This window comes from Bos indicus x Bos taurus, chromosome 15, assembly GCF_003369695.1.
Source record: "Bos indicus x Bos taurus breed Angus x Brahman F1 hybrid chromosome 15, Bos_hybrid_MaternalHap_v2.0, whole genome shotgun sequence".
Lineage (NCBI taxonomy): Eukaryota > Metazoa > Chordata > Mammalia > Artiodactyla > Bovidae > Bos > Bos indicus x Bos taurus.
This window is the reverse complement of record NC_040090.1, coordinates 17,032,995-17,057,346: the sequence shown is the minus strand read 5'-3', so window position 1 is coordinate 17,057,346 and position 24,352 is coordinate 17,032,995. Positions and strand designations below refer to the sequence as shown.

The window sequence follows — 24,352 nt, the reverse complement described above, 5'->3', positions numbered from 1 at the left end:
GGAATTGCGAGGAGAGGAGGAAAAAGCTTCAAAACTACTGCTTCTTTTTCATTTCCTCAAGGCACTGCACTGCTTAGGTATTTATGGAACTGGGTTGATGGTATTTCTCACAAAACAATGAGAATTTAATTGAGGCAAAACAAGAATAGCGGTTACTGAATTAAGGAAAGATATTTCAAAATCTTAATTTAGAAAAATCTAATAATTAAGAACATTTTTCTGGTCACCAAAGACTTGAGGATTCCCTGGGCAAAGGGAAGACAGACAGCAACTGCTCCCCTCTGAGGAGGATGTACTCTACCCACATGCATGCTTTTAGTTTATCTAAGACTTACAGTATAAAAACAGTAATGAAGGACAATTTTATAATTCTATACTTGCCACAAAAACTAATTGCTAGAGATCATCCAGTGTGTTAGTCCATCATCAGGGGAAAAAAATCCTCAATTTTCATCCTATTTCAGGGCTTCCCAGGTAGTGCAGTGGTATAGAATCCACCTGCCAATGCAGTAGACACAGAAGACCTGGGTTCAATGAGTCAGGAAGATCCCTTGGAGAAGGAAATGGCAACCCACTCCAGTATTCTTGCCCAGGAAATCCCATGGACAGAGGAGCCTGGTGGACTACCCTCCATGGGGTCACAAAGAGTTGGCCACAACTGAGCAGCTGCACAAACATGCATTTAGTGCCCCTCTATCATTCTGCAGAATAGCCAGAAACTGCCATTGCTGCAACAGCTAAAGGAGAGGTTAAAAACACACACACACACACACCAAACTACCAGTCAGCATGCTGACTTGTTTTCTAATAACAAAGGGTACGACCTGCGGCAAGTTTCATTGAACACTGGGCTGGATGTCTCTGGGAAAAGAAGAAATTATTTTTAACAATGTCCAAAAATTAATGTTAAAGGGGTAATAAAACAGATACACAGCACAGATACTTGTAGGTCAGCTGGGTCCAAACCAGCATGTTTCAGAGTGGAACTGGAGGACTGAAAAATGAAAGGAAGAGATCCACTTTCCAGCTAAGTTTTGATTCTGAGTTGGAGTCAACAAAACCTCGTATGTGGAAAGACAGTCTGATCACTACTCTTATCCCACATTCACAAGGAATGATGAGTACATAATAAGTGGCCGGTTTATTACACAATGCCAAATGTTGGGAGTTTAAAAAAATTGTTCAAATTAAAAGGAGACCCTAAATTGATACTAAATTGAAGTACTACGTCAGGAAAAAATAGACCAATTTTTCTACTGGCAAAATCCTTTTGTAATTATTGTCAACATTCTGCTGGTTAGAACTTCATTTCTTAAAATTTTATGGTTGACATGGACCTTAGAAACATCTAATCCAATTCCTTCAGGGAAACCTGAAGCTAGGATAAGTGAGGTAAAAACCTGATTTTGTTTCGATTTAAGGCTCCCAAGTTAGTAGAAAAAAAATAACATAACCAAAGCAGGAAATGACTCACCTCAGTACCTAATGCACAGGCATGCTTTTAATAGAAGTTTGACCAGGAAGCTTTTAAATATTATTTCCTTTTTTGTTAGGGTTGAATGTTTTGTGGCAACATGTAACTTTTTTTCTTTGAGAAAAGGACATGTTTATTGTAGAAAAAAATGTAAAATGGGTAAGCTGCACAAAGAAGAAAATAAGTCATCAAAAAATGGTAGTAGCTGTCCTTCAGGCTTTCTTTCACCTATGCAACAAGAACAACTTTATTTTTTTACATGTACCTTGACAGGTACTTATTTTTGGACAACAATCACAGAAACAGCAGTGTTCAAAAGAGCTGAAAATTTCTTGGCTCAAATAGCTTTTCTCACCACCAATGAGCTGCCATACTGGCTGACTAGGTGAGACATTTAAACTTTCTCTGTTGGTGATTATGTGTGTGTGTGTCCCCTTGTTCTAGAGCACTAGGGAACAAAGAATCACGGAGGGGCTGTGGAATTCACTCTGCCTGGAAAAGACAAAAAGGGACTTGTAGCCTAACACCTAGCAGCTGGTTTTCACATGGTTCTCAGAGTTCTAACTCGAGAAATGCTACTTTGTAGCCTAAAGGAAATAATAAGCAAGGTAAAATGAAACAACTTTAAGGAGAATTATGTGACAGACAACACAGTAGTATTTAATAAGTAAGGTTATATTTAGGGTTTAAACTAGTCCCTGAATATCCTTAATAACACTCTGGAGGAAAAACCAGGGTGAATGAGAACTTAAGCTTCCCAAGGATTATGGCTCAAATCCCCTGAAATCTATAGGAAGTCAAATAAAATTCATTGGTGAGTATTATATCTTTCCTATTGTTTTTTGTTTGTACATTATTATTGAGAACAGGGTAAGTTTGCTGCAGATGTTTTTTCTGTTGTTTCTTGAACAAATCAGGGGATGCTATATCCCTGAGTCAGTACTCCGTGGCTGAAAACCCTCCCTCCGAAGACTGCCCATGTCGAAGCGGGTGGAGACCTCACAGCGTACTAATAACGTGTCATCCTTGATGAAGGTTCTTTGTCTGAGGGCTTCCAGATGCATAAAAGTCACGTAGCCAAAACCCTTGGGGTTCCGGGGGATGGTGGGTCTCTGAAAGGCCAGGAGTTCTGGTTTGGCGTCCATTATTTCTTCGTGGTTTTGCCTCACAGCTGCTTCAGACTGGTCAAGGATGGTGAGGCGTATTGTCCCCTGGAAGGGCCACGGCAGGTGGCTGTCGTACTCCCCTTGCATCGTGTGGACAAAGAGCGATATGTAGTTGGCGCAGCGCTGCGCGCTCGGCAGCTGCAGGTGCAGCCGCATGCACAGTTTGTAGCCGGGTTTGCCTGTGTAGAACCCGGGGCTGTGAATGACAACAGGCTTCTCCTCTTCTTGCGATTTCAAGTGCATCCCAAAGTTGCCAATCTTCCAGATGTAAATCCCATTGCACTGCTGTGCTTCTATTTCAGCAACTTTGTCCTCAAGGGTTCGAATAGTTCGCTTGAGCTCATTTACATACATGCTCTGGGTTTCCATTTTTGCAGTCAGTTCCCGGATTTGATGGTCTTGTCTTACAAGGCGACCCTCTAACTGTTGAATGGTTTCTTGGAAATTGTGGACTTCTGAGTGACGCCCAGAGGAAGGCCGGGTGGGAGGCACAGAGTCATACAGAGGCATGGTACATTGAGGCACAGGAGCTACCGCGAGGCTTAAAGTCTGAACAGCCTGGGCCATCATTCTCATATGCGACTGGGTATTCTCTTGCAGGTGGCGTGCCAAGTGATTCCTCTGCATCTGAAAATCAAGCACAGGCCTCAGGTAGGGAACAGAGATGTGAGGACTAGGAAAGGGACCTAGCCAAGTCAAATAAAAGGTTCTGAAGTCACATCATCACTCTCCTCAGTCCCCTACAACCTTCTCTGACTGCATCAGATTCTCCATCCAGAGAAATGATCTTGCCTCTTCATTCCCTGAAAAACTGAGAGGCTATCTGCTGAATATTCATTCAGGTTTCACTCAGAAAAACCTCCCTCCCACTTGTAAAAGTATCAGGATCTATGCCCATCCTTCTCTTTGGACTCAGAGCTGACCCTCCTCTTGTCCTAGCTTAATGCTTCACCTGGGCTCCAAGTGGCATCCATCCCTTTTCACCTCCTCAGGAGGTTTTGCTTAGCCATCTCCTTTCTCCTTTATCTTCAAACATTCTCTCCTCTTAACCATTCCCCTCAGAACAGATTTATTAAAGTCTTTCCTGTTAAAAAAAACCAGGGTGTGGGGGGAGCAACCCCTTTATTGATCTTGTATCTCCCTCAAGCTAATACCATTTTCTTCCTCTTCCTATTATAACCAAGAGCCATCCACCTGCACTGTCTCCAACCCCACACTTATTTTTACAAATCTACTGCAAAGTGGAATCTTCCCTGTCTTCCTACTTTTCTAAGGTCATCAAGAATAGTCTAACTGTTATATGAAAAAAAGATAATATACCAATTCTACTGTGAGGGTAATTCAAGTACATTATAGAAAGAAAGTGTAGATGTTCAAAAAGAAAATAAGCTACCTGTTATCTCACCTACCATGAACATTTTGATACATTTTCTTTAAGTCTTTCTCTCTATGAACACAAGCAATAGAGGATCTTCCCTCAAGTGTAATCATACTATACACTATTTGCTCACTTAATTTTAAGTTATTAAATGCATACTTACGATAAAAAAAAAAAATTCAGATATAAAGGCACAGCAGAAACGCCAAGTGTACTCACGCTCTCCAGAAAGAGAGACGACGCTGTCTCTCAGGTATCTGACAAAACTGATCACCAGGTCTTAAAACTCACGTCAGAGATCATAACAATCCTTACTCCTTGCCTGTTTCACCAGCGTCTGAGACTGTTCATTCATGGCTCCTTTCCTGGTCTGCTTCTCTTTCCAGTACACTCCGTGCAACCCCAATCACACCTCCCCCTGCCATCACCAACTGCTTCCCCCACTTCTCTTTGGAGCTAAAGACCACATAAACAACGTGTCCGCCGCCTCCAGTCCACTGCTATCCTCTACCACACTATAGAACTTGATTTTCGTGATCTATATTTGAGAATTAAAAAAACAACAACTTACCTTTTCATGGCAACCAAAAGCACTGAACGTGCATGGGACTGGGGCTGTAGGGCAGTCTAGATCATAGTGATTGGGCATCTGAAAACCAAAGCAGAGGCTGAAAAACGTCCTTCCCTGCCTTTCATATTCTAGTTTGACAAGAGCATACTCACAATAAAGAATAACACTTCATCTAAACAAAATTATATTGTCTATGGCTGCTTTTGTTACAGTGGCTGAGCTGAACAGCTGAAACAGAAACCAGTCAGCCCACAAAGATTAAAATGATATTTACTTCCAAAAGTCACAGAGAAAGGAAATATCAACATCTCATACTGTGCCCCCAAATCACTCAAAATTCATTTCGAGAACATGAGTTTATTCCTATTGTTGGGGAACTGCCACCCTCTAGCGGCATTTTAAAGAAAAAGCACCTTCTGATGTCATCCACAATGCAACTAGAACTCTCACTGAGGTCCATGCCACTGATTCAGTTCAGTTCAGTCGCTCACTCGTGTCTCTTTGCGTCCCCATGGACTGGAGCACACCAGGCTTCCTTGTCCTTCACTATTTTCCACAGTTTGCTCAAACTCATGTCTATTGAGTCGGTGATGCCATCCAGCCATCTCATCCTCTGTCGTCCCCTTCTCCTCCTGCCCTCAATCTTTCCCAGCATCAGGGTCTTTTCTAATGAGCCAGCTCTTCACATCAGATGGCCAAAGTATTGGAGCTTCAGCTTCAGCATCAGTCCTTCCAATGAATATTCAGGGTTGATTTCCTTTAGGATCGACTGGCTTGATCTCCTTGCAGTCCAAGGGACTCTCAAGAGTCTTCTCCAACACCAGAGCTCAAAGGCACCAATTCTTTGGCGCTCAGCTTTCTTTATGGTCCAACTCTCAGGCCCGTGATGAGGGACCAGTAAACTGTCTACGTCAGAGCCACTGACTGCACCCTGTACTTCCCTCATGACCACCTTTCATAGCTTCTTAGCTTCTGTTAACCTGCGCATACTCTGACTACAATGGGGAGATTCGGATGTTAGAAGACACTTTAAGCACCTAGGTTTTAAAGAAAGTCTCAGCTTTTAATTTGGGGACTCCAAAACACATTCTTTAAGTTAAGATTCACTACACAGAATTATGTTTTTTGAAAGTGGTATGAAATTTCCTCTAAAAATTTAGTTTAGCTATAATCTCAGATGACCTAAGAATATACTGGGCTACACCTAATGGAAGTTTTTGGCTTAATTCTCACTTATGACTTTAGTAATACTGCTATGTTATTTGTATTTGTCTGTTTTACAAGATTGTTGTTTCTTGCAATGAAATATGTAACTAAATATGTAACTAAATCTCCAATGAAAATGATGAGGACTTGAACTGGAGGAGGAAATGGCAACCTATATGACCCTTCAGAAACAACATCTGTAACAGTGGTCAGCAAAATTGTCTCTGAAGGGTCATGGAATAAATATTTTCAGCCTTGTAAGCCCTATGGAGCCTGTCATGTGTGTGTGTACAAAGTCGCTTCAGTTGTGTCTGACTCTGTGCAACCCTATGGATTGCAGCCCACCAGGATCCTCTGTCTGTCCAATTCTCCAGGTAAGAATACTGCAGTGGGTGGCCATGCCCTCCTCCAGAGAATTTTTCCAACCCAGGGATCGAGCCCAGGTCTCGTATGCCTCCTGTATTGGGAGGCAGGTTCTTTACAGCTTCATCTAGGAAGCCCCATGGACTCTGTCACAGTACTCAGCTCTCCCACTGCAGTACAAAACCAGCCATATATAAGACATAAACGCACGGGCAGGGCTGTGTTCCAATGAAACTTATTTTAAAAAGCAGGTAGCAGTCAGATTTAGCTGGTGGGCTGGTTTACTAATCCCTAACTTAGAATGTCAACTTTCTTATTAGAGATCAACGTGCAAGACAATGGCACAGTCAGAGTCAAAATGTAGGTTTTTTGACTCTAAACCTAGCGTTTTTTCCTACATTAAGTTTTATTTCTGCTAGGTTTTAGATGTGCTTTCCTTCAAACATCAAAACAAGGCAAAAAAGAAAAACCAGGTAGGTGAGAGTTCACAAGCAAAAACAAGTTTAACACCTTCAAATTAAGGCCCTGTTGGAAAAAAAACTAAAGGACTCTGTTAACAGATGAATGGAAAAATTTAGCCGAGGGACAGGTTTTGCTTTTCCTACTTAGTAAGGTAATCAATTATGATCTCTGGGTTTGCAGATTTCATGGGTGTATAAATATTTAGTGACTAATATTCATATTCTGTGGGTAAACTCTTCAAATGTCAGAAGATAGCAACCAGATGGAATTTTCCTTTCTCTATTAATAATAAAAATGAATAGTTTTCTATTACAGCTACTTCTGATGATGCCCCATCAAGGGTCTACAGACAACCAAACAGAGAGGCTACAGATCCTGGAAATCTCCCAACACGCCTCAGGGGCCATGGCAATAAGTAACGTTCTGCTACAGACTTGTTTCCTTCTTTTTCAAGTGGTTTCTGGATACCTAAGATCCTTATTTCACAATCTAAAGATGTATTTCTTATAAAGTTTTCTGTTCTTTAAATGAGCATTTTTAATTATTTTTATCTAAAAATTACTTGGCTTTATTTAGAACTTTTATGAATATACATAAACACAGGTATTATGTTAATGATTTAGGAATTTTAAGTACTTATGACTGAGTACTTTGTTCTTTCTGAAAGTACTGTATCAATATATCTGAAAAAAAAAAACTCAAGTTTTCTAAAAAATTGAAATATAGTGGATTTACAATATTATATTAGTTTCAAGTATATAGCAAAGTGATTCAGTTACATATATATTTATATTTTTTGGATTACTTTCCATTATAGGTTGCTACCAGATAACAGATACCAGATACTGCATATAGTTCCCCACTGTGCTGTGTATATACCTGTTGCTTATCTATTGTATGTACAGTAGTTTGTATCTGTTAATTCAATACATCTAATTTATCTTTCCCCGCTTTTTTTCTTCTTCTGTAACCCTAAGTTTGTTTTTTTATCTCTGGGTCTATTTTTTTGTACATAGATTCACTTGCATCATTTCTTGGATTCCTTATGTAAGTGGTAACATATAACATTCGTCTTTGTCTGACTTACTTCACTTAGCAGGCTATTCCCTAGGCGCATCCATGCTGCTGCAAATGGCAGTTCCATTCTTTTCTATGCCTGTTGTTGTCATGGTTCAGTCGCTCAGTCGTATCTGACTCTCTGCAGCCCCATGGACTGAGTGATAGTCTAACGTCTATATACATATACCACATCTTTTTACACCAATCTGTTCATGGGCATTTAGTCTGTTTCTAAGTCTTGCCTATTGTAAATCATGTAGCTATGAACACTGGGGTGCATGAACCTTTGCTTTCTTTTTTTGTGCTCCACTGTGTGGCTTGCGGGATCTTAGTTCCCCCAGCCAAGAACTGAATCCAGACCCTTGGCAGTTAAAGTGTGGAGTACTGACCAATGGACTGCCAGGAATTCCCCATGCACCTTTTCAAATTAAGACTTTTCATCTTTGGGGGGATATATGCCCATGAGTAGGATTACTAGATCACATGGTAGTTCTACTTTTTATTTTTTTAAGGAACCTCCATACTGTTTTCCACAGTGGTTGCACCAATTTACATTCTCACCAACAGTGTAGAAAGGTTCCTTTTTCCCTACACCCTCTCCAGAATTTATTATTTGTAGACTTTTAAATGACAGCCATTCAGACTGGTATGAGAGGACAACTGATTTTGACTCTGATTTGCATTTAAAACTCACAAAGTTTTAATTCTTCTCCAATCTGCATTCATTTTGCCTTATTGATTTAAATTTTCAATTAAAGACCTAATTTACTTCTTTAATCTATTTATGGAAATATTGGTTTATGAAAGAGAATCACTATACCTGTTCTCTGATGAGCATGGTATTGCAGTATTCACAGATGACATTTGCCAAAGGACAGTTCTGCTCATGAATCTAAATTTTATTGGCGAAATATAAGAAAAAATGTGAGAAAATCTGAAAAGGTAAAAACAACCCATTTTTATAAAAAGAAATATTTTTCACTATGAATAAATTAGGGACACTGGTATGTGTAAAATAAAAATGTGAGAATAATCTATAATGGTTATTTTCTCTCCCTTCGCCAGTGAAGAAATGAGATTCATCTCACCCTCCAGCTCTTTGAGAGAATATGATAGTATGCATAAGAGAATCTTTTAAATCACTTTTTGAAAACCTGATTAAAAGTCATAGAGCATCTGTGACTGTTTGGACATCATTCATCAATACTATACTTCTCCAAAGACCTCTTTTCAGAAATTTCCAGTAGCAGCAAGATGATTTAATTAAAACTCTTATCAGGAGGGTAAAGAACAGACGCATAATTGGGGCAGGTTGCCTAGGTTCTTGAAGGCCCCAGAAAAATGAGCCTTGTTTTCTAGAATACAATAAATTTAAGAAATAACTAACCCTCCTGGTTAGGCCCATTTTTAAAGTTTAAGAACACACCAATTGGCTGTAATTATGCCTCAGACTTCACTGTTTTTAGCAAGTTAGCTGACACTGAATAATTAACCAACTTAATAAGCGTAATACACTTGATCTCATAAGTAGGGACATTACCAAGATGAATCTGCAAGAAATAAAGTCTAAGGAAATACATTGATAGTAAAAAGAACATAAATTGTACATACATCATTTTAGTAAAAAGGACATAGGATGGGGATACAGGATCTAGGATCTCTGTGCTGGCCTTCCCATTGATAACATTCATATAAAATCACTTAATCTGTCTATAAATGGAAAAAATGTTCTATCATCATGATGCTGTCAGGTGCCATGGAGTTTCTTTTAAAAAATAAACATTTTAATTGAAGTATAAGTACAGAAAAGTGAATTCATTTTATGTGTACAGCTCAATGAATTATCACCAAAGAAGCATACTTTGTGGATGTAATCTCCTCAAAGTTTCAACAATTCATTCTCTTTTTTAAAGAGAAAAATGTAAGTCTTATACAGTAATTATTTGTCTCTAATCCAAAACTGGTTATTAAAATTCACATAGGGAAACAGATCAGCACATACTTTTCTAGAAGATTTTGTTACTTGTATATCTTCTACAGTGGTTAAGGAGCAGAAAAAATGCTTTCTAAGAAATAGACGAAAATATAAACCCTACATTCATTTACTAAAATGGTTTACTTGACTTACTTTCTTAAAACTCAGTCTTCTCACAATTGATAACACAGACTCAGGACTAGATTAACGTCTTCATCTCTGCTAACTCCTTCCACTGTACATTAAAAAAATAAAACAGTAGTTGAATCAACAAATCCAACTTAGTACATACCTCTTTATCTTCAAATGCCATTGATACAGCACAGTTTTCACAAGGAACCTGTCTCCTTGGACACTCCTTGAGAATATGAACATTAAGATGGCATTTCTGGAAGGGACGCTGGCATTGCGGACAACTCATAAGAGCAAACTCACAGTGTGCTTGATGCTCCTATGAAGAAAAAGAAATAAGCAGTATTTGCCAGTCCTTGAGAAATTTTCTAAATATATTCTAAGAATATACTGTTCTCTTCTATAGATTTGGCTACTGAATCTGCTTTGTGTAGTACACACCACAGAACTACAATATGAAGGCTTTAATGGATTTTTTTCAAATAATGGTTGTGAATTGAAAGTTTATACAAAGGACTTGACTTTTCAGGTTCATTTATCTAATTAGGGAAGAGAGTTGAAAAGAAGCAGATTTTCTCATCGTCAATTTAGTGCTGTGTCCAAAAGGCCACTCTTTCAAAAGGAGCTAAGGGAGTAAGTTATACGTATATTTTAAATGCTTAATTTCAAATGGAACTTAAGTGATATTTAACTTCTCATAAAAACCACCACACTAAGGATTAACTTAAAAACAAATTCTTTTATCTGGTGGCTTCAGTTCATCTTAAGCTATAGGAGAACTCCATTTAGTTCAAAATAAAATGAATAATTTAGAAAACCAGAGAAACAAGTATGATGAGGGTGCTAAGATGATGACTACTTGGGGCTTGTTGCTTATTTCAAAATGAGAGAAATGAAGCTATGGGATTAAAACGTGACACATTTAAAACGCTCTTCAGTTTCACTGCAGATAAAGTTCACCCAAAAAACTTTTAGAAGAATACTGATTTACTTTTTATTATTACAGGGTGTAAAGCCAGAGTAGACGGAAAAAGAAATTTCTGGTTTCTACTTATATTTATACTCAATAATGAAAGGGTTGGTATTAATTCAGCAAGAATTTACTAGCCAATCACTATATGCTAAGCAGTGGCAATATCCAGATGGACAAAGCGAAATCCCTGTTCTCCAGGAACTTCTTACATAAACGCACATGGCTAGAAAATAACTTTAATACCTCAAGATGCCTCAGTTCCATCTTGTGCAAGCAACCTTCATTTGGACATTTCACCATCAGCGAAAGAATCTCTCGTTTTGCAAAATTGTCAGGAAATAGTTGGTTTTCCAGCAGTATTTCATTGTCAACTGGACATTTGTGACCTGCATCCCTAAAAGAAACAAATACATTATTGAGTAGATTTAAAACATTCACCTTAGAAAATACAAAACAATAATACATCACATATATAAATTCTTCATATATTATCTCCTATAGAAAATAAACACATTGTATTGTATAATATCACCAAAACAAACTGTCCTTTTACGGACAGTTTATGAACCAGTCTCGCCTGTGTTCTGACAGCAGCCATTTAACATACTAGGGAGATGTAACTAAATATATGCTGCTCAGAATACACTAATAACATGTCTACAGTTATTAGTCACAAGTAAAAATTACACCCATTAGCAGTAACCCCGTGAGGCCACATTTTTAAGGTTTACTCTGAAAGTCATCAACACTGGCTCATGGACAACACCGGTTTCTTGTATCTTTGTGTCATGGGTACAATGCAGTTGGGAGTTAGAAGGTCCTCTACGTCCTGCTTCCCCATGGTTTATTCCATCCAATTATGGGAAAAACTATCCCCAAGAAGCTTGGGTGTCTGTCATGCCCCTTTCACTTTTGGGGATGTTTCAATCTTCACTCGAAAAATGTGGCAGGTCAGGGAGGCCACAGAGCGTCCTTCACTCAGACACTGGTGGTGCACTTCCTATGTGTGAACAACAGCGGTGGTTCCTGTGGAGGTAAAGTGCTGAAAATAAGCTGTGCTGTCCAACGTCTCAGAACCAGAAATGGTGTGACAGAGTGTTTACGGGGCCTCTCTCACATTGCATGATGTTATCATTACACTGTCAAATATTTTTTTGAGAAGCAGGGACATAAACAAATTTACTGAAATATATTCCCCAAACCTAGATGATTGGGTATTTAAGAGAAAGAAGAATCTTTCAAAGTGAACTGGAAATCATTATCCACTGCATAAGCAATCACTCCAAAAGAATATGGAATTGATTGAGATGTCTTTTGATGCTCTGAATGACTATACCGACGAGAAATTCCTGAGCCGTTCCTTAAGAACATTAAAGTCAAAGTTAGTGGTCATTTCTAGTTGAGGAGATAGAAAAAAAGAAAAAGGACCTCGACTTCCTTTTGTGGGTTTTACTTCCTTTTCAGATCACTGTTCTACTACTTTCATGAATATCTTGCTATTAAAAACCTGCTAAAGATTAGTTACCTTCCTGGGCATGGGTGAAATACTGTACACCTACAGAAAAAGCAACAATTCACAGTGTGGTCTTGATTCAATCTAAATATAATATAAATTGAAAATCACTATAAACAGAAGAAAAAAGAAAAGGTAAGCCTTTAACAGTCTCACGTATGCCCTAAACCAGTGGTCTCAGCTGGGGCACCTCTGAGCCCCTGGGGACATCTGGCACTGTCTGGAGATGCTCCGGTTCTCACAACTGCAGAAGTGGGCCTATTTTCACCACCCAGTGAGCAGAGGTCAAGGACACAGTTAAGCATCCTATAACACCCAGGACATTCTTCCACAACTCAGAACCATCTGGCTCAGACTGCTGATAGTGTGGAGGGTGAGAAAACCAACCCTAAAGAGACATTGGCAATTCACCACTGGTTAACAAATTTTTCTCCAAAACTGAAGTGAGACACATGCTCCCTTTTAATTTAAATTAAGCCAATTCCCAAGTATGGATGCTGCTGCTGCTAAGTCACTTCAGCCATGTCCAACTCTTTGCGACCCCACAGACATCAGCCCACCAGGCTCCCCCGTCCCTGGGATTCTCCAGGCAAGAACACTGGAGTGGGTTGCCATTTCCTTCTCCAATGCATGAAAGTGAAAAGTGAAAGTGAAGTCGCTCAGTCGTTTCGGACTCTTAGCGACCCCATGGACTGCAGCCCACCAGGCTCCTCCGTCCATGGGATTCTCCAGGCAAGAGTACTGGAGTGGGTTGCCATTGCCTTCTCCAAGTACGGATGAGGTTACCACAAATTCAAATTTTATAGAAAGGTCTAGCTAGACTCACAAGAGAAAAAAGAGGATTCAAATAAATAAAATCAGAATGAAAGAGGAGACATTACAACTGATACCACAGATGCAGAGAGATTCATGTGAACAAGTATATGGCGGCAAATTTGATAACCTAAAAGAAATGGATAAATTCCAAGAAACATACAACCTCCAAGACTGAATCATAAAGAAACAGAAAATCTGAACAGACTAGATTACCAGTAAGGAGAGTGAATCAGTAATCAAAAACCTTCTAACAAACAAAAGTCTAGAAGCAGATGGTTTTACTAGTGAATGCCATCAAACATTTAAAGGAGAATACCAATCCTTTTCAAATTCTTCCAAAAAAAAAAACAGAAGAGGAAAGAACATTTCCAAACTCCTTTTATAAGCCAAGCGTTACCCTGACACCAAACCAGACAAGGGGTGCCACAAGAAAAAAATAATTTATTTAAAAGTCAAAAGAAAAGCTTACAAGATGAGTGAATGGCCAGATAACCTACTTAGAAATGATTTCACCAATATAAGTAGATGCTTATTAATTGAAGAACCTAAAATTCCTCTAGTTCTTCCATTTTTTGGTCTTGTATAGAACTCCTAAAAATGTTCCCATCTACTTTTGAATAATAGTAAAATACATCTATTTCTTAGGAGATGAATTTTATTCCTTTGTGGAAATCCCAAATACTTTCATTCAGTTGAAGCAGTCATGACTTACTGAGCACCTACTACATATCAGCACTTAGGAAATATCAAGAAATAAAGTTCTCAATCCCTGCTGTCAAAGAGCTTATCTTCCAGGGGGGCAAGCAGACAAAAAGCACACAAATTATCTACATTTTTAAAGATGAAAAATGCTGAAGAAAAAAAGTACTTAAGGGAGAAAGGGAGTATGGGGAGATGAGGTGGAAGGCACGCTGTGGTATAAACAGGGAGGCCAGGGTACCTACAAGAAGGTTAGATTGAGAGGTACTCAGGAGTAAAGTGCACTGACTAAGCACTTAGCTGATAAGATGCAGAGAGAACAGCTATAGCCAACTACACAAGGCAAGAGCATACTTGGCAAATTCAAGGAACAGAAAAGAGTGAACAGGTAGAGGGAATGGGAATCTAATAGAAAGGTGGTCAGATATGACTTAGTGACAGAACTAAGGTCTTACAAGGGCTCTGGCGTGTACTGCCAGATGACGGGCTGCAATGCTTGGAGCAGAGATAACATCATCTTATGTATCTCACCAGGTTCGTTTTGGCTGCTATATCGAGAACAGTCTGGAAGCAGGCAAGGGCAGCAGCAGGGCAGCCTGCGAGAGCTGCCGGGGATTCAGCAGGGTGGTGGCAGTGAGGAGACATTGAATGTTGGCAGAGCCATCGATCAGTGTTGCTTACTCACAAAGTCACATCCGATTCTGCAACCCCATGGACTTCAGCCTGCCAGCCTCCTCTGTCCCAACAATACGGGACTGGGTTGCCATTTCTTTTTCCAGGGGATCTTCTCATTTTAGGGATCGAACTCAAGTCTCCTGTATCTCCTGCACTGGCATGCAGATTCTTTTATCACTGAGCCACCAAGGAAGCCCTGTTGATCAATACCTTAGGTGAAAGTGAAAGTTGCTCAGTCATGTCTGACTCTTTGTGACCCCATGGACTATACAGTCCATGGAATTCTCCAGGTCAGAATAGTGGAGTGGGTAGCCTTTCCCTTCTCCAAGGGATGTTCCCAACCCAGGGATTGAACCCAGGTCTCACACACTGCAGGTAGAGTCTTTACCAGCTGAACCAGCTGAACCACAAGGGAAGCCCCCCTGCATTGGCATATGGATTCTTTATCACTGAGCCACCAGGGAAGTCCCATCAATCAATACCTTAAAAGAACTGGTTATTTTACAGTGGTCCATAGGCTTCAGGTAGCAGACAAAAACGTAATGTGGCTAAAACGAGAATAATGATTACTTATAGAGTCAGCATTATTTGTACTGTCGAGATGAACATATTCTAGCTGCATCATCATTTAAAGTACTTTTTATATTATTTTCTTAAAGCTTCAAGACACACTCCAGACTATAATACAACTGCTTTAAGTAGAAGGAGCTACTTATTGTTTATTTATCTAATAGTCAAAGAGGGAAGGAGATAGTAATTACCTTTCATGCTACAGTAAGAACTGGAATAAGAATGTAAATTTCTCAGTTTTCTGTCCACTGTTCTTTTCCCTGAGGCAGCTTTTTATAAATGTGTAAGATTATTCTGTGTAATAATGTTCCATTTGGTTGTTACAGCATCTGATTCTTTCTTTATGCTCACGCACCTTATTGATTTGATGATGCAGGCTTTGCAGAACCTGTGGCCGCAAGGTGTCTGCACCGCTTCCCGCAAAGCCATCAAGCAAATGGGGCACTCATATTTGCTTTCCAGGGGTGGGTCAAATTCCACGTCGTACCCCTGGATCTCCTCCATGAAAGAGCTGGAGAGAGTCACCGTGCTGGCCGTCCCACTCACACTGTCGTCTTTTGCTGCAGTCCCACAGGAGCTGGCAGCCATGGCGGCGCAACAGTCGCTCTCGGACTGGCTGGATCCACAGCTGTTTTCACAGTGTAGCAGACTCATAGTAACGTGATCATCAACTGCTCTGTAGACACAGCAAGGAAAAAAAAATCCCTTAACGTATATTCTCACACACACGTATATATCATAGCTATCTATGCCAGCCACCTTTTAGTGGATATATTAATACATTAGCTATGCTAATATCATTTACAGAAAACTTTCAAAGTTTTTTTTAGCTTTGCTTCATAAACATACTATTTTATAAGTTAAGAAATTCGTGAGCTTGTAGAAAGCCGGAATAAGGTTAACAGAAGAAAAATACCTCAGTTGTAATAATTAGCATAATTATCTGTTTAAATGTCTGTTTTCTATGACTGGAGTTTCAAGAATATTTGTTTCCTCAGTACTTAGCACAAGCTCTTTCACCCATCAGGTGTTCATTAAGCAGCTGAAGTGAACTTAGTTATGCTGCTCGAGTTCCTTCAAGTATTCAGAGCGGAAGGCAACGGTACGACGGGCAGGCAGTGCAAGGAAGACCAGTGCACGTGGGATCAGAGGCTCGTGAGAAACTATTAGCTATGTGACTTAGGGCGATGTAACCATTTGGATCTCAGTTTCCTCCTCTAGACCTAAAATTCTTTTGGGTACAGCTGACCCGTGAACAACTTGGTGTAAGGGGTGCCAACCTGCACACGATAATAAATCCAAGTTGGCCCTTTGTTCTCAGAGTTCCACATTCTTGAAGTCAACAACCACAGATCCTGTACTGGAAAAAAAAAAAAGCATATAAGTGGACCTGTGCAGTTCAAACCTGTGTTGTTCAAGGGGTCAACTGTACCTCCAAATGTTCAGTGTGGCAATTTCTATTATGCAGGAAGAACAGAATTAAAAAAGCGTATTATTTCTACGTCCCCGTGCCCTCAGTCAAGTGACTATGTTTCATTATTAATGACTGGAAAAAAAAATGAGGTTTTGTTTGCCTATGGAAAACTATGCCTTTCATGGGTAGGTAGGATGCTTTCAAATTCAAACCTTTACTGGAATTTACAAGTTAACAAGTTAACGTCTAAAAGCAATTCACAGCCTAGTTAACCAGGTCCCTCCTGTAGATAATTACACTGAAGGAAAATTCTGTCTATGTGCCAGATATACAGCTGACCCTTGAACAACATGCGGGTTAAGGGTGCTGACTCCCACGCAGGTAAAAATCCACATACAACTTTATGGTCTGTGTCTATACCCACTTATTCAACCAACCTCTGATGACATAATGCTGTAGTATTTATTGGGAAAAAATCCACCTATAAGTGAATTCATGCAGTTCAAACTTGTGTTCAAGTATCAACCAGAGTTCTAGAAAACAGAATGTAACTCTCCAGCCAATGTTGTAAACAATGTATCCTCAACCTGTCTCAGTTCAGTTCAGTTCAGTCACTCAGTCGTGTTCGACTCTTTGTGACCCCATGAATCGCAGCACGCCAGGCCTCCCTGTCCATCATCAACTCCCGAAGTTCACCCAGACTCACGTCCACTGAGTCAGTGATGCCATCCAGCTATCTCATCCTCTGTCGTCCCCTTCTCCTCCTGCCCTCAATCCCTTCCAGCATCAGAGTCTTTTCCAATGAGTCAACTCTTCGCATGAGGTGGCCAAAGTACTGGAGTTTCAGCTTTAGCATCATTCCTTCCAAAGAAATCCCAGGGCTGATCTCCTTCAGAATGCACTGGTTGGATCTCCTTGCAGGCCAAGGGACTCTCAAGAGTCTTCTCCAATACCACAGTTCAAAAGCATCAATTCTTCAGTGCTCTCAGCCTTCTTCACAGTCCAACTCTCACATCCATACATGACCACAGGAAAAACATCTAGCTTTGACTAGACGGACCTTTGTTGGCAAAGTGATGTCTCTGCTTTTGAATATGCTATCTAGGTTGGACATAATTTTCCTTCCAAGGAGTAAGTGTCTTTTAATTTCATGGCTGCAGTCACCATCTGCAGTGATTCTGGAGCCCAGAAAAATAAAGTCTGACACTGTTTTCACTGTTTTCCCATCTATTTCCCATAAAGTGATGGGACCAGATGCCATGATCTTCGTTTTCTGAATGTTGAGCTTTAAGCCAACTTTTTCACTCTCCACTTTCACTTTCATCAAGAGGCTTTTGAGTTCCTCTTCACTTTCTGCCATAAGGGTGGTGTTATCTGCATATCTGAGGTTATTGATATTTCTCCTGGCAATCTTGATTCCAGCTTGTGTTTCTTCTAGTCCAGCGTTTCTCATGATGGACTCTGCATATAAGTTAAATAAGCAGGGTGACAATATACAGCCTTGACGTACTCCTTTTCCTATTTGGAACCAGTCTGTTGTTCCATGGCCAGTTCTAACTGTTGCTTCCTGACCTGCATACAGATTTCTCAAGAGGCAGGTCAGGTGGTCTGGTATTCCCATCTCTTTCAGAATTTTCCACAGTTTATTGTGATCCACACAGTCAAAGGCTTTGGCATAGTCAATAAAGCAGAAATAGATGTTTTTCTGGAACTCTCTTGCTTTTTCCACGATCCCGCGGATGTTGGCAATTTGATCTCTGGTTCCTCTGCCTTTTCTAAAACCAGCTTGAACATCAGGAAGTTCACGGTTCACGTATTGCTGAAGCCTGGCTTGGAGAATTTTGAGCATTACTTTACTAGCGTGTGAGATGAGTGCAATTGTGCGGTAGTTTGAGCATTCTTTGGCATTGCCTTTCTTTGGGATTGGAATGAAAACTGACCTTTTCCAGTCCTGTGGCCACTGCTGAGTTTTCCAAATTTGCTGGCATATTGAGTGCAGCACTTTCACAGCATCATCTTTCAGGATTTGAAACAGCTCAACTGGAATTCCATCACCTCCACTAGCTGTGTTCGTAATGATGCTTTCTAAGGCCCACTTGACTTCACATTCCAGGATGTCTGGCTCTAGGTCAGTGATCACACCATCATGATTGTCTGGGTCATGAAAATCTTTTGTATAGTTCTTCTCTTAATATCTTCTGCTTCTGTTAGGTCGATACCATTTCTGTCCTTTATTGAGCCTATCTTTGCATGAAACGTCCCCTTGGTATCTCTAATTTTCTTGAAGAGATCTCTAGTCTTTCCCATTCTGTTGTTTTCCTCTATTTCTTTGCATTGATAGCCGAGGAAGGCTTTCTTATCTCTTCTTGCTATTCTTTGGAACTCTGCATTCAGATGCTTATATCTTTTCCTTTTCTCCTTTGCTTTTCGCTTCTCTTCTTTTCACAGCTATTTGTAAGGCCTCCCCAGACAGCCGTTTTGCTTTTTCGCATTTCTTTTCCATGGGGATGGTCTTGATCCCTGTCTCCTGTACAATGTCACAAACCTCATTCCACAGTTCATCAGGCACTCTATCAGATCTAATCCCTTAAATCTATTTCTCACTTCCACTGTCTCATTTCTATATAAAAATCCTGTCTGCCACCATGACAAACAGTGGATTAAGACAGTAATCCTCAATCTTTTTACCATGATAGAAATCTTTATTTTCCTTCTCAGAAATACTGAGAACCATTTGATGAGCGCCTACAAAGGATGAGACAATATTCTGGCTGGAGAGGCAATACCATGAAGTGGTGAAAAGCTTAGGTGCTAGAATTGGATGATGTGAGTTTAACTTCTGTCTCCATTATTTGTGTATGCCCTGGGCAAATTACATAACCTTTCTGTGCTTCAGTTTCCTCATCTGTAAATGGGGATAACAAAAGAATCTACCTTAGACTTTGATTAAGTGTATTAATATGTGCAAAACACTTAGAACTGTGCTTGGAAGTAAAGTGAGTTATCCTGTGTGACTCCATAAGAGTTATTTTATTTAACAATTTCATTGTTCCCCTTTCCCCCTTGTCAAAGGGAAAACTCTGAGTCTTTAAAAGGCTAAGCAACTTGCCAAGGATTAACCAACTAATAAGAAACAGTTAGGATCAGAACTCAAGACCACCTGACCCCAGAGCCTGTGCAATTTGTACTAGCCTATAGTTGTCTATATTTTGACAACTTTGTCTATCAAGCTGTATTAAAACTCTTTCCAATTATTTTTATGACACTAGACTAAGATGCTGACAACAGCTTCTATTAAACATGAGCTGTTTAATGAAACATGAGCTGTCCAGTATTATCAGGTTGGGTTGATAGAATTCTAAAAAATCAGTAAAGAAAGGCTGATGCTTTGTTTCATTTTTTTAGTTTTGATATAATATTTTCAAAGAGTTAAAAACAGTTCAAGAATCCTTGTTACAGGTAATGCAGATTCCCAGGGAAGGCTGTACAAGTAGATGAGAAGGAAAGGAAAGGCAAGATAATGGAAACGAACAGAATTAGTCTTTACACCTGTGCTCCAGGAGGGGGTGAAAGGCCCCCGTTACACCCTCCAAATCTGAGGACAGATGACACTGTGATGCTATACTAGGGTTTATATCCTTTGTTTTTTTATTTTCCCGTATACATTTTTGTTGGAGAAGGAAATGGCAACCCACTCCAGTATTCTTCCCTGGAGAATCCCATGAACAGAGGAGCCTGGCAGGCTACAGTCCATGGGGGTCTCAAGAGTTGGACACGACTTAGCAACTAAATACACACACACATATACATTTTTGTGCTTAATTACAACTTTAGGTAAATTTCTTAGAAGTAGAATTATTAGCTCAGGTATATAACTTTTTATGATTTCTTATAGATGATGCTGGTTATACAACATGAGCTACATTTTGATACACAATATCAAAGGCTTTGTAATTCCCACTCCCAAGAGTAGATTAAGTATGAGAGAACACATTTTATATACCTTTGATAATTCCACATATAGTTACTTTTTGAAACTTTATTCATTTTTTTAAAGTAAAATCACTTTTGAGAAATTAATGTTTGTTTGGTTATACAGCATATATCAAAGTACTAGCCAGAAGACAAAAGCAAAAGTCATTGAGCCAAGTCTACTTTTTCTGCCCAAATGTCCAGTTAAAATTTAGTTTATTGGATAGTTTATATACTGCCCTCTTGCTGTCCAGTTCAAAAAACTTGAAGGTCTTTAGGTTGAAAGAGACCTTTTATAGCAAATATGTTACTAAGAAAATCTGTCTAGTCAGTCACAATTCCTTAAAAGGAATTCCACTGTGGGAATGCAGTGTTAAGACACAAAAGTGAGCATGTCTTAAAAATCTAATTGCCACTACTTTTCAAGCTTTTAAGAAGTAATACAGAAGCTTTACACCTTTCAAATAAATTTTAGGTAGTCACTGTGTCTACAGGATATAGTCCCATGTAACTATACTGCAAAGGGAAAATTAAGCTAAAGCAGTATTTTAAGTGCCATTCAGTATTTTTAGGTTTACTCTTTCTTTCTGGCAAGTTAAAACAATTTTTCCCTTTGATTTTCGGGATTGTGATGACTTAAATGAAAATCATTTTCCTAACTACAATGAGTAACTGTTTTAATTAACACCAATGAAAAAAATAGTGCTTACAGTCAGCTACAGAAGTGAATGGAAGATGACCTGGCAACCAACTAGAAAATATTATGTTCTATTAGTTTTTTTTTTTAACCTCACATGGTGCCTCAGGTATCCACTGCATGAGATGCTACAGAGGTAGGCTTGGCTTTTCATAAGCTAAAATAGAGTTAACAGATATTCTTACTTGCAAATAAAGATTTCTTACAGCCTCTTTTCTATTCTAACATTTAGAATTCATGGGGCTTTCTACATGAATTAACAGAAGAGACAGTACAAAGTTCATGGTTCCTTAGTAGGTTAAGAGTTTCATGACTAATTCCCTCTTTGTGAACTTAGTAAGCACTGCATTATTTAAATATTGTAGGATGTATCCACTGCCAACTTATTTTGACTGCAAAATGAATATTGAAAATAGCCTTATAAGAAATCATAGCTTACATTCCCCTATTAGCATGGTGTGTATAGTAGTCTAAAGAGTATACTGTTAAATATCTTGTGGGAGGGGGAGTAGGGTTATGCACAAAAATTTGTTTCTGTAAGATCTACAGATGCTAGGAAGAGAAACCCACCAAGCTAAAGAAATCAACGTTATATCTTGAAATGGTCAATTTTAAGTCAACGGAAATTCGTTCATAGCTAAACATGTAACTCACATAAAGTAAAACTGTGTTAATACAAAACACTGAGAAATCACCTCTAATTTGCTATTAGCTTTAGAAACAAGAACTATTTATTAGGTTTTTAAAATATATTCCTAAAATTGCAAAGACCTGCAAAAGTGTTGCAATGGCCAAGAAGTGCGGGCCAAAAGAGTCAACTGCTATCCCGTATTCTTGAACACAAATCTGAGGGGCATTCCCCTTTCTAGGCACTATTTGTTCTCCTCCAGGAGGCAAAGATTTGAACAACTTCTTTCAAAATCTAAGAGGCCACAAATTTATCAGGTATTCAAATCTGTCACAGAAAAGCCCTCAAGTTACAATTCTGAAACACTGTGCTGTATGCAGCGCGTGCAGGTTCAAACTGATTTTCACATGGGCACCAAGTGCCTGAGACACAGTCCTTCCTTGAGTCATGAAAGGGGCCACAACGTCCTCACTCCACCCCCAGCCTTAAGATCAGAAAAGCCCCTTCTCCCTTCCCTAGCATTCACAAGTGGATGGATAAAGCGCCTGTGGCCAGATTCTCAAGGCCAACACTCAGAAAGTTTTTCTTGTTTCTATGCCTGTGTACAGCAAGGCATTTAGTAGTAAATTACTCTCCCGAGAAACCAGAGAAAACACGCAGATATTACAGGTTCAAGCCGCTAAAACTTGTAGGTACTTTCTGTTCACTCAAGACAGTCCTAACTCTCAGCTGGAGTTCCCCTGAAGCCAAATACTAGGAACAGCTTTATCAACCCAGCGTCTGGAACAATCGCTAGAACTCCCAAGTGCAGGCGCGGGGGAGGAAACATTCGTGTCAGCTGAATTAAAAAAAAAAAAAAAAAAAAGCTTGCTGCCTGGGAAGTCTACCGAGTTCAACATGGAGCCTCAAAATAGCTTTCCCATGACAGTGACAGAGGGAGTCGCTACGAACTTAAGAGGGATTTTTTTTTTTTTTTTTAAAGCTGCTAACATCCGAGCGACGGGAAAATCCAGGAGACGATTTCCTCTTCTGGGAAGGGAATGCGCGGAGTGGGGCAGGTCGGGCGGAGGAAGCTGGCGCGCGACTCCCGCTGGGAGTTGGAGTGACTCGGGGAGGAGGTGCCCGCAGGCCGGCGGAGCAGAGGGGACAGGGGGCGGGGTCCCCAACCTGTAGGAGCCCAGGGGAGAGGAGGCGGCGTCCCCAGCCCTTGGGAAGCGAGGGGACAGGGGCGGCATCCCCAACCCGTCAGAAGCCAGGGGACAGGGGCAGCGACCCCAACCCTGGGAAGCGAGAGGAGAGAAGGAGACGTCCCAGCTCGTGCGGAGCGAGGCCGCGACCTCTACGAGCCGTCAGAAGACTCACCGTTCGGGTTCGCTGGGCCGCCGACTCCACCCGGCAGCACGACTCCGCTCGGCCAAGGCGCCAGAAGAGGAAGGCGCCGCGCTCCGCGCCGAAGTGGCCGGAAAGCCAGTCTCCTAACTTGAAGGCCGCCACTGCTGCGTCCCTTGGGCGCCCGGAGCCCGAACCCCAGAGGTGGACACCCCTACTTCCGCCTTCTCTGCTCGCAGGAGGAGCGACGGGCGGGGAGCGGGCGGGGAGGAGACAGAGGGGCCGAGCCGCGCGGGGCGTCCCCTGGCGGCGGTCCTCCACGCGAGCGCGCTGTGGCGCAGGCGCGAGGCGGTCAGTCTAGCGCTCTCCCTCTGTGCTTCTGTCCCTCGGTGGTGGGAAATCCCACCTGGGTTCTTTACACCGCAGTCCTGAACTTGTGTGTGTGTGTGTGTGTGTGTGTGTGTGTGTGTGCTTCACCTTTTTAGCGGAGGTATTGCCAGGTGATGGATTTTATATGTACACATCCTGAAACCAGAGTGCTTCGTTCCAATCTAGTTTTTCTGTTTTATAAATTACTGAACTTTAAATAATGTATTGAATCTTTCTTCAGTTTTTGATTTCATATTAAAATAAGGATAATGATAATATCTACCTCATTGGTAGCATGTTGGAGTGAGATAAGTTAGTACATAGAAATAAAATTTTTAAAACTATCTAGGATGTAGTATGTGCTCCGTAAATTTTAACAATAATGTATTTCCTGCTTTCTCATTGCTGATCTATTTTTTAAAAATACTTATGTCTTTAAGAAACTGTCACAAGTTTTCAATTCTATCTGCCCCCTTCTCTTTTTTAAAAAAAAGTATTTTGAAATATTTAAGATGTAAAAGAAATTAGACACACATTTATGTGCTCACCACCCAGCTTGCTAAAGGGCCAGTAGGACTGCCAGCTCTTCTGTATCACTCCCCAGTGATTCCCTAGGCTCCATAAACATAAATCCTTTATGCAATGGTGAAGAGATCATTATGTGAAGCTGAGAGATGGAGAAAAGGAAGCTCAAGAGAGTTAGACTTTCCTCCACTTACTAATATGATCTCTGGGGCAAGTTTTGTAGTTTCTGTCAACTTAAAAAATATTCACAACCTAGAAGTTGAGAGTTATGTTTTACTCAGTGGGAATTTTTAGGACTTCAAGCCTGGGAGTCAGCATCTCAAGTGACTCTGAGAGAAATGCTCCAAGAAGGTGAGGGAAGGAGCCAGGTTATCTAGAAGTTTTGC

The 24,352-nt window shown here is 40.3% G+C and overlaps 1 protein-coding gene across 2 annotated transcripts; it reads right to left on the bottom strand.

The window, feature by feature from the left end:
- Nucleotides 1–1,688: 1,688 nt before the first annotated feature.
- On the bottom strand, nucleotides 1,689–23,310 carry TRAF6 (TNF receptor associated factor 6). Of its 2 annotated transcripts, XM_027562641.1 has the most exons (8): nucleotides 23,106–23,310; nucleotides 16,313–16,387; nucleotides 15,388–15,708; nucleotides 11,003–11,153; nucleotides 9,947–10,105; nucleotides 8,500–8,571; nucleotides 4,590–4,667; nucleotides 1,689–3,267 (listed from the first exon to the last, which is right to left on the bottom strand). In XM_027562641.1, exons 3-8 carry the CDS (start codon nucleotides 15,684–15,686, stop codon nucleotides 2,398–2,400), a joined length of 1,629 nt encoding a protein of 542 aa, XP_027418442.1. In that variant the 5' UTR covers nucleotides 15,687–15,708; nucleotides 16,313–16,387; nucleotides 23,106–23,310; the 3' UTR covers nucleotides 1,689–2,397. The 2 variants fall into 2 exon arrangements, with proteins under 2 accessions (XP_027418442.1, XP_027418441.1); XM_027562640.1 differs by lacking the exon at nucleotides 16,313–16,387 and having other exon boundaries at nucleotides 23,106–23,309.
- Between the last annotated feature and the right edge of the window lie 1,042 nt (nucleotides 23,311–24,352).

Excerpts from the sequence above, each read along its gene's own strand:
- TRAF6 (XM_027562641.1), bottom strand. The coding sequence starts at position 15,686 with ATGAGTCTGCTACACTGTGAAAACAGCTGTGGATCCAGCCAGTCCGAG. Across the intron at positions 10,106-11,002 it reads TGGAACTGAGGCATCTTGAG|GAGCATCAAGCACACTGTGA; the intron begins GTATTAAAGTTA and ends TTTTCTTCATAG. Across the intron at positions 8,572-9,946 it reads TGGCATTTGAAGATAAAGAG|ATTCATGAGCAGAACTGTCC; the intron begins GTATGTACTAAG and ends AATAAAATTTAG.